The 13,101-nt window shown below is 30.8% G+C and overlaps 1 protein-coding gene across 1 annotated transcript; it reads right to left on the bottom strand.

Moving 5' to 3' along the window:
• Positions 1–6,198: 6,198 nt before the first annotated feature.
• Positions 6,199–8,517, bottom strand: LOC112686730. The gene is made up of 4 exons (XM_025559139.1): positions 8,429–8,517; positions 8,193–8,350; positions 6,673–6,824; positions 6,199–6,228 (listed from the first exon to the last, which is right to left on the bottom strand). The coding sequence occupies exons 2-4, from the start codon at positions 8,347–8,349 to the stop codon at positions 6,199–6,201; spliced, it is 339 nt and encodes a 112-aa protein (XP_025414924.1). The 5' UTR covers position 8,350; positions 8,429–8,517.
• Positions 8,518–13,101: the final 4,584 nt, after the last annotated feature.

The raw sequence follows: 13,101 nt of genomic DNA on the forward strand, positions 1-13,101 counted from the left end.
TCCGAACGACTCCCTTAAGTACACATACCATAAATCTTTATCTATTTGCAATATCATATTCTCTTTGACTATCCATTCTTATCTATGCAGCATACTAGCTTTTTAAATTGTCTTCATTAATTCATTCTTCCCAATCACCTCCTGTAATCTTATCTACTATTTCTCTATTCTACTGACTTTAATTAAAATATTCAGTTATACGTTCATGATGACTATATACGCATTTTGAATATTGTAATTTCCAAACGTTAATAACAATTATTTATCACCAGAAAATAATGTCAATGACTTTTGTTATAATAATGAAATGAACCATTCAAGGTTTCGAGATCTTTATTAATTTTTTTCATTTATAGATCGTTAAAACGTTCTGTAAAATATAAGAAATTTTTATGTATTCTTAAAAAAAAAAAAATCAACATCGAAATTCAACGCTTTTATCGAAGAATTTGGATAAATATTCTAAAAAAAATTTTATTTATATTTTTCAAAAAAATTTAACATAGTAACCCGAGTAACATTAAGGTGCAGCTACGTAAAATATAACTATATTTTATTTAGATAATGCATTGATTACTAGTAGATCGTGGTTACATGCATTTATTACCATATTATTTTAGACATACGTTACAACAGTGATTGATAAATTTTTCGAGATCATGGAACACCAAACAATAATATTTTTTTAATGCGGAACCCCTATAAAAATTATTTTCAAAACAAAGGTACACAAAACATAGGAATAAACGATAACATTAACAATACACTAAAATACAAAAAACAGCAAAATTCAATTTAATTATTTATATATGAGGTATCATAGTATTTAATAAGTAACGTGTGTTATACTTAATAGATAATAGGACGCAGCCTTTTCGTCCAAAATCGACCTTTCTTGTTTCGCTCAGATACCCGTTTTGACCAAAGCCGTTTTAGCCGTTTTCAAATTAAGTTGGCTATGACTTTTAAATAATATATATATATATATATATCGTTAATTTGGTAGACAACTGTATTTCTGAAGATAGTATTTTTAATCTAACATAATGGGCATGAAATTCGGCAAACATACAGCTCATAATAAATGCGTGTGCATTTCAGTCATATTTCAATAAAAACTTTTATTCTAACTCTCCATCAATCATTAGCTGGTTATATAAAATTATATTCAGATAGAATTTATTTTGTTATTACTTTTTAAATTGAATTGTTAACTAATAAAATATAAACTATATCAAATTGAATACTGTTTCGTTGACTGATGTGATAAAGTTTATAGAAATTTATCCCAGCCATGAATGCCTATGGAATACAAGTAAGCTAAATTATTTTTTTTTTTTATTTATTTAAACTTACAATGTGTCAACATATTACATGTTATTACAAGGTATTATTTATATAATAATGATACGGTTAAAAGAAAATAATAATGATGTTGTGGAATGAAATAATGGATAACTAACTTTAGAGAGAGATAAAAGTAATAATAATAATAATATATATAAATTCTAGATTGACAAAATGTTGTCGTTAATAATGATAGACTTGGTTGGATGTTACATAATTTCAATTAAAATTTTGGATAAAATTAATGAGGATAGGTCTGAGAAAAGATAAGATTATAAAGGTATTATGAGACAGTGTGCAATAGTATTATGGAGAGATAATGCCTTTAGCTATTAGTGTGTTTAGGACTGATGTAAGGAGGGAAATTAATGGATTAATTAAAGAGCTTAAATTAGATATGAGTTTTGAAAAGGTATTTGATATTTGTTCTGTGATTTTGTTTTGGTTGTTGGTGACCTCTGCATATGATTTGGTTTTGGTTCTGGGTTGAGACTGTTGAGAGTGAGGATCAGGATCTTTGACTGGTTGAAACTTTTGAGCAGATTTTTTAAATATTGACTCGATTGCTGGGCATCCTTTGAAATTTGCGGTGTGGTCTTTAGCGCATAGAGCGCATTTGGCTGGACTATTTCGGTCCTTGGTACACTCGATTGTCAGATGGTTTTCACCACATTTGACACATCGAGCTTCATGGTTGCAATAGTTCTTTGTATGTCCATAGTCTTGGCAATTATGGCATTGCGGTGGGCCACGTCTTTTTTTGAATGGTTTTTCGATTTTCACTATTGTGTTGAGAAGAGATGTAATTTCATGGATATCATTGTTATTATCTTGCTGACAGATATCCACGAAGAATACTGGAAGTGGGCAGTTGTTCCTGTTTTTGGCATTGTAAATACTCTTGACTGAATGTCCCTGTTCAGTAAGAGCAGAAGTAATATCAGTGTGTAAGGTGGAATTATGTAAATTTTTAATGACGACTCTGTATGTGCGATGACTTGGAGGGGGATAAATGAATGGAAACTAGCTTTTGTTTCATGTAAATGATCTATTATTGCATTGTAAGTTCGTTTATCGGTGGGTTGTACAATGAGGTGTGACGAAGTTGACTTACAGGTGTAACCATTGGGTCCGGTGATATTTTTTAGGACGGTGTTGAATGCTGAGAAGTTGGATATGTTTTTGATGTGGATAGGAGGGGCCACGGGCTTAACATTGTGAACTTTGTGAGGTGGTCTGTCCGGATCTTCCGTGGTGCTAGTTGAAGGTGTGGCGAGTACATTGTCTTCATCGGTGTTGAGTACGGCGTAACGGTTTGAGGTGATAAAAACTTTTTTTTTGTCGATTTGACTAGGCGAACTGTTTGATAGGTTTCGCTTCGTTGTTTTAGGTGTATGCGGCATGATAATGACGTAATATTATTGTGACAAGTTATATAATAGCGATATGATAACGGAACGCGGACGATTACGACGTGCGTGTGTTCATGTTGAACGTTGCGGCCGAACTGAAGCTAAATTATAAAAACGAGACATGAAAAAGGTAGTGGTTTTTTTTTTTTAGAAAAAGAATTGGATATTGATGGGTTTGGGACGAAAGAAATAACAATAACAGTTAAAAATATTAGAAGGTAATATTTACAAGAAAAGAAAAAGATACGGGCGTCTACAGGAACTAGATCCAGTGTGGAGGATATATATCAAAAAATAAGGTCGAATAATTTGTCTTCTGACCTGACTACTCCACGACTAACTAGTACGCTCAGTGAAAATTTTAATCAGGACATGTCAACAGCATCTGTTTTTTCTCGATATCTTCAAAGCTCTCGATCGTGTCTGGCATGAGAGATTTCTTTTCAAAATGTAAACCTTATAAAGTCCTTTGCCTTTAATAAAAATAACAAAATCATTCCTATTAGAAAGAACCTTTTAGACTAGAGTTAATGGAGATTTACCAAAATATATACCTTTAACTTCACCACCCATGCAGGAGATCACCGAGGCTCTTGCTTATCCCCAATTATCTACATCAACTATTAATTCTCGTATATAAGTTCTCGTAATCAAGTAAAACGTAGTCAGTTTGAAAATTGGTCTCGAAAAGTTCAGTGGTTTGTCGCTCTCCGATTTAAAAAAAAACACTAATCACAGCAGTTAAAGCATGTGAAATATAATATATTGCACTACGTTTTTGTATACACACCAACTTTTATTAAATATATGTATGAACAATAGATATTTGCGTAATATGTAGCTAGTGTATCTACTATAAATAATTGATTTATTCAAATTTATTAATGAATTATGTTTGGAACAAATATTTTTAACGCTCTTTTATTCGAATTACAATGGTCACCGCTTATTGGACTCACTTTGGAGCCAGGCCATTTGAGTCCATTAAACGAATGAGTCAATAAGACGAATAACCAAAAAATTTTAAAAAATGCTTAAAATTAAAAATATATTTACTTAATAATATTTATTATGATTCGAGGTATGTATATAAATAAAAATCTAGCTACTCTATTAAAAATAGAATCAAATAATATGTATGTAAAATTTATTTAATTTTTTAATAAAAATCTATCCAGAGTTGATTGGATTTTTCCTTCTTCTGCCATCTTCATAATCATATCTACATAGGATTTATGTTGCTTGAATACGTCAAAATCGCCTCTTTGCTGAAGCTACGTAGAATTTGAAGTGAATCTAGTATTAGTTTAGTTTATGGTAGTTTCTCATCAAGTTCCTCTTCATTACTACTACCAGCCACATATTCTTTTGACCGTTTTTCACTACATATTTCTTCCTCGTTAATGAGTTTAGTATTTTGGACTTCTTCTTCAGTATTGATCCATACCGGTACCGACTTATATCGTATTTATCAAACGTATTTATTTTTAGAGCATATTAGCATAATATTTTAATCTTTTAAGAACCTAAACTTCTGCTCTTTACTCCCAATACTCTATATTTACCAAGCATATAAATGTAAAAATAATACATCAAAATTTAATTAAAAAATATCCTGAGCACAGCATTTCATATTATTTTTACAGAGGTAAAATAAAGGAAAAATAAATTTCTTTTGCCAATTTAGGACACGAAGAGTGTGATTCATGTCAGAAATTTAAGCTATATGGTATGTATAGTGTATGTACTCATACTGTATTTTCTTAAGTAAACAACATTCAAGTTTGTATTATTTTACATACATACATACATGCATTTTAGCATAAAAGCAGTAAGTCCATTTCAGTCAGTTCTAGACAGTTTAGAGTTAAAAAAACATATATTTTTAGATTCTACATAAAAATACTAAGTATCATTTAATTTTTAGTTTAATTGAATACAATATATAAATAGTAATTTTTCTCGAAACTTTGAAAATGGCACATAGGTACTGCCATTGGTCTTAGTAGGGCAGTATGCAGGGGTGGATTGGCAATTATTTTCGGCCCAGGAAATATGAAACAAACCGGCCCATGAACCGCAAATTTGGCTGCATCCGAGTTGGGTCCGAAAATAATACTAGTTTTAAATTTTGTACGAATTGGGTCCGTGGGAATAAAATGTTTTGTCTGAATTGGGTCTGGGCGTATCAAATGATGCGTTTGAATTGGGTCCATGGTCCACGTATTTATACAATTATATAAAATAATTATATTATATAATTATTATAAAGTACGAATATAGATTAAGGACGTACTTTCTGGCAATAAAATGATATCTTATCGTAGTAATATACAGTACGAAAATAATATTTTAGATTAGGTATTTTCTACCGTTGAAATAATAATCAACCAGATGACGAACGATTACAAATATTCACGGAATATTTATTAAACAATTATATACATTCTGACGCTAAGTTCCCTTCAAGATTATGGTCTGAATTTAAGCCTAGTACAATAAGAACTACAAACGCATGTGAATCCTTTCACTCACACTTCAATTCTATGTTTTATTCTGCTCACCCAAATATATATCAATTTATACACGTTTTAAAAAATATTCAAATAGATGTTTATATTAAAATGAGAAGTCCAGAAGGAAAAAGAAGAAACTGTATAATATCTAAGGAAGAATTCGTAAAAGAAAAAATGACAAAAAAAGTATTAAAAAAAATTAATTGCTACGAATTCGTAAAAACTATGTCTTATAAATTTCAACCCTTAAATTAAAATATTATTAATCATTAAAAATCAGATGGACAACGAACGATTGTAAATCAGGAAAAAATTAGAAACAAAACATTTTTAACCATACCTGATGTTATTATAGACAGTCCTAAGTCTGTAAAAATGGGAAAGAAAATGTTTTTTATGTGACCCAACTCGTACGGTAGATTGGTTTACACGGGACCCAACTAGTACAGTAGACTGGTTTACTCGGGACCCAACTCGTACAGTAGGCTATTTTACACGGGACCCAATTTGTGAACAATCTGAATCATGGGACCCAACTAGTATGCGCCGGCAAATTTAACTATTTTACTCCTCCCCCTTCCCAAAAAAATGCCATATTTCGCATCAATTTCAAAATTTGTTTAGTTTCACCCCTAAATTAGTAAAATCTACAATAACTTTACTATAATTATGGCTATAATAGTTTTGGGTAAGTCGCATGATTAATCATTCCAACTTGAACTTGAAGTTTGATCTTAATGCATCTTTAAATATATATTTATTTTATAAAATAAAACTTTTTTTTGGTTATTATATAATAATATAGAGCAACCGAAACAAGGACCAGCCCATCGGGAAGATTCCCGATTTTCCAATAGGCCTATCCGCCCCTGGCAGTATGGTATACACCAGTGGTTCTCAACCTTTTTGGATTCGTGTCACCCTCATCCACGATCACTCAACACTACGTCTCCCTAACATCAAAATATTAGTTATATAAAAAACAAGCGCTATAAAAAATATAGTACGCAGAAAAATAATAACTGAAAATTTATTTTCAAAAATTTTATTTTTGCTTTACTGTTAAATAAACATTTAAATTTAAAATTGAAAAAAAAAATAATTAAGATTTTTTAAAATATATATTATATAATAATTGAATAAACTATAAAATCTAAAAATTAATGAGAAATTTGACCCTGGTGATTTTTACATAGTTGTGGAATTCGAGGGTTGATAGTTGATAGAGCGAGTCTCATATTGTCTTCTAGTGTTGTTTTTGTAAGTCTTTGGCGTTTTTTTGCTTTAATATTTGTGAGCGCACTGAATCCATGTTCACATAGCCAGGACGTCGAAAATTGAAGTAGCACTTCAATAGCTTTCGTTGATAGTCGAGGGTATTCACTGTGGAGACTTACCCAAAAGCTGTTGAGCGACATTTCTTTAAATTTTAGTTGCAGCGTACGGTCGTTTTTTAGTTCCACAGCTTCCTGTTGTAATTCACAGTCATCTGTTTGCACCAATGATGTAAATGGGTTGCGAACCCAGTCATACTGTTTCACATTCAAATCTGGAAAATAATATTTCAATGACATTTACAAGGCCTGCAAGTGATTTCTTATGGTTCCTAGAACTTCAGGATTAGAGTTTTCTTGACTTGTAAAAAGTGGAAACATAGCTGTGTTCCCTTGATCCAAGTTTGTACACCAAATGGAGATTTTTTCTTGAAAAGCTGAAAGTTTGTCGGTGGATGTTAAAACATTTTCTAATGGCCCTTGTAAACTAGAATTAACTAGGTTAAGATGCTGAAAAATGTTAGCCAAGTACGCAAATTTTGATATCCAATCGTGGTCTTCCAAAAAACTTTTAAATTCTTCATTGTCCTCTTCCATGAAAAACAGTAAAAGTTCCTCTTTAAGTTCATAGAGACGTGCTAAGACCTTTCCTCTTGATAACCACCTCACTTCGGTATGGTACAACAAATTTGTAAAACCAGCATCCATTGAATTACATATTTCGGCAAAAATCCTACTTTTCAAGGGCTTTCCTTTAATGTAGTTGACAATACGAACAGCATTAATCAAAATAGAATTGAGATCACTACCCAACGTTTTTGTCATTAGCGCTTCTCTGTGGATGAAACAATGAGTCTTAACGATTAATGGGTTTTTCATTTTAGCGAGTGTAACAAACCCTTTGATATTCACGGTCATACTTGGAGCTCCATCAGTGCAAATTCCAACACAGTCACTCCACGATATTCCATTATTTTCAAAAAAAACATTGATTGTTTCAAAAATGTCTTTGCCTCTTGTACTTTTTTTTAACTCTTTCAAACACAAAAACTGGTTTATAATATCATAACCAACAACAAAACGAACAAATCCTATCATGTAACATTTTCCGTCGCTAACAGTTGAATCGTCAACTTGAAGTGTGAACCGAGAAAGTTTCATCTTTTCTACGGTGTGTTGTTTTATATCTACAGACATATCATTTATGCGACGAGTAATAGTATCATTAGACATCGGTATCTTATCTATTTCAAGAGCCGCTTCATCTCCAATCATTATTCGCACCATTTCCTTACACTCAGGTTTGATTAAATTTTCTCCAATAGTATGCGCTTTCATGTTGTTAGCAATCATTTGGGAAACAACAAAACTAGCTTCGAGAGTCCTCTCAGAAATTTTAAATTTTTTTGTGAACTTGATTGCTTCTTTTTTTTGGCTACTTAAAAGTCTTTTGAAATAGTGAATATCTTTGCACTTCAAGTGAAAATGTTGTTTAATAAAATGTCTGTTTAATTTGTTGGGCACCATCGATTCGTTGGTAAATGTTTTTCCACATATGATACACTCGGGAATAGGTTCATCTTCTGGACCACACCATGTGAAACCAATGGATATATAAGATTCATCGTATAACCGACACTTACCTTTACTCTGTTTTGACGGCCGAGCAGTTGATGGTGAATTCCCACTCATTTTTAAAGTCCCGGAAGTTGATGGTGAGTCTTTACTCTGTTTTGACGTTCCAGAAGTTGATGGTGAGCTTTCAATCAGTGTCGAGGTCCTAGTAATAAATCTATCCATACTTATAGAAAAATAATAATAATATTAAATAATATTTAATAATAATATTTTCGATTTTTCACAAATAAATTATTATTACCTGCACTCGCTAACGAAAAATACAACACTGTCAAGGTTAAGTATAATAAAATATATACTAAAAATACTTAAAAAAGTTTATAGTATTTAATACAATTTAAAATGAAGAATTACAATTTTAACTAAAATAATAAACACTTTATACTAGCTTGAAATAATAATTCACAGTAATCAGTAAAGTATATAATAGTCGTGCGTAGTGACTGTAGAAAAACTGACACGTATCAGATAACGTAGCGTTGTCGCACGTCGAACGAACGTATTTATCGGATATATAGTGTTAACTATAAATAACTAAATTAGTTAGAAATAAATAATACAAAGATAAGAATTTTGCGGTATCTGTGCCATTTAGTGTAAACAATTATTGCGTTATTTGACTGTAGTAGCAATCACATGATACCGTTACAATAATACGATTATTTTCGAAAAATATTCTATATTTTTAAACTTTTCCCCAAGGTTTTCTTGTCACCCATACATTATATCCATGTCACCCTGGTTGACATGTCACCCTGGTTGAGAACTACTGGTATACACCATTCAGCACGTACTTTTCCGCCATCTAAAATAAGTTAATCCTAGACTGGAAAGTAAAAAACTTAGCAAGACCAGTATTTTTATGTGTAAATTGACTATGTAACCCAAATAGTAAAGGTTTTATAATACTCAAGATTATTCAAAAGTGTTAATATTCACCCAGTTTTACGGTATTAATTAGTAAGTTTAAATTATGGAATACAGGTACATGGATTTATGGCATAAATCTAGTTTATCGCTCACGCAGTTTCCTACATTTTTTTTTTTTTTAGATTTGTTCCTTGTTTATTTACTATCAACTTTTTAAAATTTAGTAGTTCGATAGTATATTAAATTATTAATATAATATACATTGAAAAAATTCAAAATTATTTTTTTAATTAGGTAGTCATGGGAAAATATATATATATTTTCAAGATTTTTTTGTCAAACCAAAATTATTTCATCTACATTTTACAAAATTAAAATAAGATACAATTAAATTGTTCAATCGAAAGAAATAAACGTATTACCTGTGATTTTTAAGTAGGTACTTATTGTGAAGAATTAACTGATTTCTATTTCTTCTAGAATTTCTGGTAAAATGTACGTACAAAATATATAAACTATTACACAGAGGCCGATTAAAAATTACATTTTATTCTTACATTGACATGGATATCACAAAAATTATTCAACGTTCAACGCTGAACTTCAACAAGACAATAATTAATTGTTTACGATTCTATGATAATTTAATTTTATGCTGCAATGGTTTTAAATAGTAATTAAGTATTAAAAATCCTACTTCGCTCCAAATGGAATTAAAATTCACCTAGGGAGCAAAAAAAAAAAGGGACGAGGAATAGCTGCGAAACCCCTTGTCAATATCATCATATATTTTTAATGGTTCTGTGAAAAAAATACAAATATTTCTTTTTTTTTTTTTGCAAATCTAAGAAAATATGATAATCATTGGTAAGTGCAATTATTAATTTTTATAATTAAGGATATGTTTGTAGACAGTATAGGTGCCTACATCATAAATAAGTATACATAATATAAATATACAACAGAGAAGCCTTTTAATGTATTAACTGTTCGTTTGATTTTTTTTTCGATGGTTATAATTTAGGTAATTTATTACCTAGTTGATTATAAATTTGATGCGTTTGATTTATATTTTTCCAAAATATTTTTGAGTTATCGACCAAAGCCATAACTAGCAAAAAAATTTTTTTTTTTTTTTAATGAGGGGTTAAAGCAGTGTTTCCCAAACGTTGAGGCATGCCTCCCTAAGGAGGCGCAAGTATTTATTAGGTGAGGCGAAAGACAAATATTTATATAGTATATTACACTATCATGTATTTATTTTTAGATCAGCAGTAATGTGTTTTTATTAAACTAATAAAAATAATTTATTTATTCATGAGAAGCGTGATTAAAGGTTTTTTTGTTATGGTCCTGCTCTAGGTTAAAGTATAAATATGTTTTTTAACTAGCAAATTTTAATACTTCAAATTTAGTAGGCATTTAAAACCATTCTATTTTATTTTAATAAAAATGTAGTAAATTAATTAATATATAAAGTTATTTAAAATTTAAAATACATCAAACCGTATTTAATCATAATGGTCCAACGTTTTATGTTCTGTAGACAACGTGTTTAATAATTCGAACCATAATATTGCAGTGCACACCTTACCATAACATATTTTCGTTGAAATTATTAGAAATTATCATGACTTTTTTGCTCATATATAATTACTCGAGTCTATGAATAATGAGTTTCTATATGTATATTGTAAGAATACGTCCCGGAAAACCGGGATTGTCACCGGTTTTAGCGAATTTAAATTCCTACACGATAGAAAAAGGTACATATGAAGTTCTTACACGATAAAAACTAAATAAAAAATAATAATATAACACAATGCCATGTATTTTCATTTTTTTTAGATATATGTTTAAAAAATTTAAAATCATTTAAAACTAGCAGTTTTTTACCTTTTTTCACTCAACATGAATGATACATTCTCGCTCATTGTGACTGATATATATGGATTTGTGCGGACACACGGATGATTCGAATAATACTAACAATACTTTTATGCTAGATGTACATTTTACGGTGTATGGTTATAATAAATTATAAGATTTCAAACCATAATCAAGTTCTGTATCATTTTTATCCGTAATGAAAAGTCGTAATAATAAGATATTTTATCTTTCCTACGTCAAGTCAGGATACTATTATCAGCCTGTAGCTTGTTGTATTTTTCAGTAATTTCGTATACGTTTTTCAGATACTCTAATATACTATAATCTATATATATACTATACTATACTATATTATACTCTAATATAGTATTTGAATGTTTCAAAGTTTCAATAATCTGGGATCTGGCATCCACATCCTTCCATTGTACACGTAACTGGTCCTTTCAATATATTAAAAGTTATATAAAAAGAATATTAAGTATAAAATGTGATTTGACTTAATTAACAATAACGGCATATCGAGGACTACCGTGATACGATTTAAAATTACGCGTTGACCCAAATTTGCCTATACATTTTTTTTTATATCTGCACTAATAAAATACCTATTTTTCGAAATCGAGCCATTGTATATACCAGCTCCTCCTGTATACACGGGCCTTTTAACAGTACTTCATTTAAACTAATATTAGTGTCGGTTTTCTCCGATGCGTCGAATACTACCCGTAATTTGGTGCTCGTACTGCTCTCTTTCAATACGGCGTGATGCGGTAGATAATAATGACGATCTGTCATTGAGACATCGGGATTCGCATTCGCAATTGACATGTGCCCAAGTTCAATATGTATATTCGTTCATAAATTTGACGTAGTCATTCTTCGAGTCTGTGCCCGCTTGCAAACGCATTTCTAACGACAGAAATCGAAGTAAAACTCTTTCTCATATGAGTTCCCCAACTTAAGCGCCGTCTTAAATGGCAATACAACAACAAAACGTCCGTTATCATCGCGTTGGACGTATTTTTCGAAGTGCTGCTTGCACGCACGCTCTTCCATAGTGCAGGGGTTGGTAACCTCGGGCCGCGGGCCGCATGTGGCCCGAGAAGTAATTTTTTATGGCCCGAATAAAGATGGTTAATTTTTGTGTTTTATTTTTGTTCAATAAATTGTTCACACAATTTTCAATACTATTAAATTATTTTTTCTTTATTAATAAAATTGTTATTATCTAATCGGAGTCGAAGATAATGATGGCTGCACTACTCAATCATAGGATAAATTAAATATACTTCTATATATATTTAAAAATTAAAATTTTAAATATATTTAATCTATGTGTATCTAATATATTTAATCTATGATCATAGTTACTTCGCGTTTGTAGCAATGATGAATATTACGCCGTGATCACTCCCGTACGTGTGACTGTTTGCGTTTGTAATCAGTGGCGTAGCCAAGAGGGGGGGGCTAAGGGGGCTATAGCCTCCCCCATGGGCCGTGTTTATATGTATAATGTATCTTGACTATTTAATAGAATCAATGCTCGTTTTAATCAAAGGCTTATTGATGTTATGCCACTTGAAGGACTTATTCCGGCCAATTTAAATATATATGACGATAAAAATATTATAAAAGCTGCTAAAATATATGTCCAAGATCTCCATGATGATACCTCATCTACAATCAGAGCTGACCTGTTCATATGGAGGCAACAATGGAGTAAAAATACTATTCCAAAACCGAATTTTGCTCTTGATTCACTCTCTCATCGCAACAATTTTCGACCTAACATTAAAATACTTTTACAATTATTCTCCACGTTACCAGTTACCTCTTTCACTCCGGAAAGAACGTTTTCAGCACTTAATCGCTTAAAAATTTTTTTAAGAAGCACCATGTCGGAAAACAGACTGAATGGGTTAGCTATGGCTAATATAAATAAAAAAAAGCAATTCCATGAAAGAGAAATAATAACTGAATTTGCCAGAAATTTGCCTAAGAGAATGCAGCTGTCAGAGTGGAGCAAGTGACTGAACACTGAAACCAAAATTATTATTATTATTATAAATTATATATTAATAAATATTTTTAAAACTATACTAAAATGCTTGGATTACGTTTAGAAACTTGGTGGTAGATGGGGGGGGGGGGGGG

The sequence above is a fragment of the Sipha flava genome, unplaced genomic scaffold, assembly GCF_003268045.1.
Source record: "Sipha flava isolate LNK unplaced genomic scaffold, YSA_version1 323_pilon_pilon, whole genome shotgun sequence".
Classification (NCBI taxonomy): Eukaryota; Metazoa; Arthropoda; class Insecta; order Hemiptera; family Aphididae; genus Sipha; species Sipha flava.